Below are 2,687 nucleotides of genomic sequence, written 5' to 3' on the forward strand. Positions count from 1 at the left end.
ACACCATGGCGGAAGGAAGTGTATGGCCAGCGTGGCATGGTGGCGTCCCCCCCTCCTCCCGCTTACCCCCAGACACACTTCCCTCACCTGGAGCAGGGACACTGGCAGGAGGAAGTTCCATGCCGGACGGGAGGAGCGTCCGGGTGCTGGCTCCTCCCCGCCACGTGCGCCGTACGCCGCCCCCTGGCCTTCGCGGCGTGTGGCGGCAGCGTGGACAGCGGCTTGCGGCAGAGGTCGGCGGCGAGAGCGGCGTAGCGGCGTGCATATAGCATCGGCAAGAGCCGGGAGGAGGCGCAGTCTGCCTCTGATCGCCGTCCAGGAGGCGCGTCTCGCTCCGTGGAAGAGTCGCGGGCTGTTTCACGATCCGTCAACGTTTCTGCCCCGTGCCCCGCCCCGCCCCGCCCAGGGCCTCGCCCCGGGACAGAGCTCACCGCACATGAGAACACATTAGTCCGGGGCACTTCGGGAAAATTATCAGTGAGTCTACGATGCTGGGCGTGAGTTTGCGAGGCGGTGGGTGGTGTGTTGCCGCGGCGACGGTGATGGTGGTGGTGGTCTTGTGCCCCGCCGTCTGCGGCATCCCCAGGAACAGTCTATCCCTCGTGGCCCCAAATGGCACCCGCACCTCCTGGTGGACGCGGGGCAGCGCCGGGCCCTGGCAGCCCCAGCACGTGTGGGAGCCCCTTGGCCGGCTGCCCCTCAAGGTGCGGATCACGGCCAAGATCAAAAACCCGAACAGACGCAAACGCCCGCAAAACCCAAACATTTACACGGCGGCGGCGGCAGCGAAAGGAAACAAAACTGAAAATCCGGCGGGAGTAAATACAGCAACAGGAACAGGCTCAGGCTCAGGGTCCTGCTCCACCTGCGGCACGTCCATTATCAGCGGCAACAGAGGCCACAACCAGGTGGGGTGGCTGCCGCACAAAGGCAGCCCCCGGCCGCCCGTCACCGTGTGGCCGTGGTCCGTCAGCAAGAGTGGCCGCCTCAACGTCACCACCATCGAGAAGGGCATCCCCAACACTAGCTCCTTCCTCATATACTTCGGTAGGTCGCCGCCACACACACGTTGGCCTCTTGAGTCTCACAGCCGCCCTAGATAAGTGTGCCTTGTGTGGAGGGGAGGGTAAGGGATGCGTGAGGAAGGGATAGGGAGATAGATTTGCTTGCGTCTGAGCTCTGAAGGCGAGAACCCCACGCATGCCTGAGTGTGTGTGTGTGTGTGTGTGTGTGTGTGTGTGTGTGTGTGTGTGTGTGTGTTCGTCATTATTCCTGGGTAGCCACAGACATTTGACCTTCAGACAACACGCATGCACCAAAAAATAATAATGATAACCTGCCTGTGGATCTTGGTGCGACCACTCCGTAGAGCCCTGCCGACAACGAGAGAGAGAGAGAGAGAGACACTCAGACAGACACCGACCCACCCGGCAGCTTTTGAACACCTACCACACGCAACACTCGTGGACGCAACACTCGCCGTCCTTTCTTTCTTGTATAATCGAGAAGGTCAAGGGAAGACAAGGTGGTGAGGATCTCGTGTTCTGAACGGGGTGACTAAACGAGACTAACGAGGAGACGTACTGCGGTGCCCTCGGTGATAAGTCCATAATAAGCGGGTAAAGGGTGATGGATGGCGCATTTACGGTCCATTCCTCATCCCTATTGGTCCTGTCATAATGTTTAGGTCGTGTATTTAAAGCCTTACCCTCCGGTGTATTGGATATGGTGTTGATATAGGTAGGTTTTCTCAGACGCTTCCGCCTCTCACTTCAACTATTTTCAAAGACCAAAAAGGAGAGCAGTTGGGTTCTCATTGGTTCTTCTTCATAATGCTTAGGTCGTGTATTTGAAGCCTTACTCTCCGGCGTATTGGATATGGTGTTGATATAGGTAGGTTTTCTCAGACGCTTCCGCCTCTCACTTCAACTATTTTCAAAGACCAAAAAGGAGAGCAGTTAGGTTCTCATTGGTTCTTCTTGTGTTGATATAGGTAGGTTTTCTCAGACGCTTCCGCCTCTCACTTCAACTATTTTCAAAGACCAAAAAGGAGAGCAGTTAGGTTCTCATTGGTTCTTCTTCTTCTTCTTCTTTTGACCTGTAACGCTTTTTATCGCTTCTTAGGTGGTCCTCCTCTCGTTCCTCCCTTCTTCTTATTCACACTTTCCTTTTCAGTGTTACGTATTTTTTTAAACTGAAATAAAGTCACTTATCTTCACTTATTCAGACATGTGTGCCCTTTTTTCCCAGCACTGCGCGAGGAACACTTTTGACAACTTTACCATCCTTCTCTCCGTTTCCTTTTTGCCCCGGGATGCGGTGTTTGTTAGGTTCAGGGTACAGAAGAAGGGTCAAACTACCATCAGGGTCATGAAACTACCCCTGGAAATCATTAAAACTCCTACGAAAGCCTTGTAAAAAATGTGAGCTTGAGTGCCGAAACGTTTAACAAGATGACCCTACAGTTCTGGCGCTAAGTAGTACAAAGTTGCATCATATTTTTACGGTATTAGTGTCTCCTGTGTATGGTTTTTCTAAGGTTATATAGTTTGTTATTCACGAGTTTCCTTTCAATGTTTTTTTTTCATGGTTATAGATGATTTTTTTTATTTGGTGCGTCTTATACGGTGCAAATCCTGGGTCTAGTTGCTGACTGGGGTATTTTGAGTCCATTTTATGCCGTCTTG

The 2,687-nt window shown here is 53.1% G+C and overlaps 1 protein-coding gene across 1 annotated transcript in view; it reads left to right on the plus strand.

The window, feature by feature from the left end:
• The first annotated feature begins 274 nt into the window (after positions 1 to 274).
• Positions 275 to 2,687, plus strand: part of LOC126998021 (inorganic pyrophosphatase-like) — a 20,716-nt gene continuing 18,303 nt past the window's right edge. The window contains exon 1 of the mRNA XM_050859305.1: positions 275 to 1,047. Within this exon, the coding sequence (XP_050715262.1) occupies positions 489 to 1,047 (559 nt within the window). The 5' untranslated portion in view covers positions 275 to 488. The remainder of the gene's footprint in view (positions 1,048 to 2,687) is intronic.

This window comes from Eriocheir sinensis, chromosome 13 (assembly GCF_024679095.1).
Source record: "Eriocheir sinensis breed Jianghai 21 chromosome 13, ASM2467909v1, whole genome shotgun sequence".
Classification (NCBI taxonomy): domain Eukaryota; kingdom Metazoa; phylum Arthropoda; class Malacostraca; order Decapoda; family Varunidae; genus Eriocheir; species Eriocheir sinensis.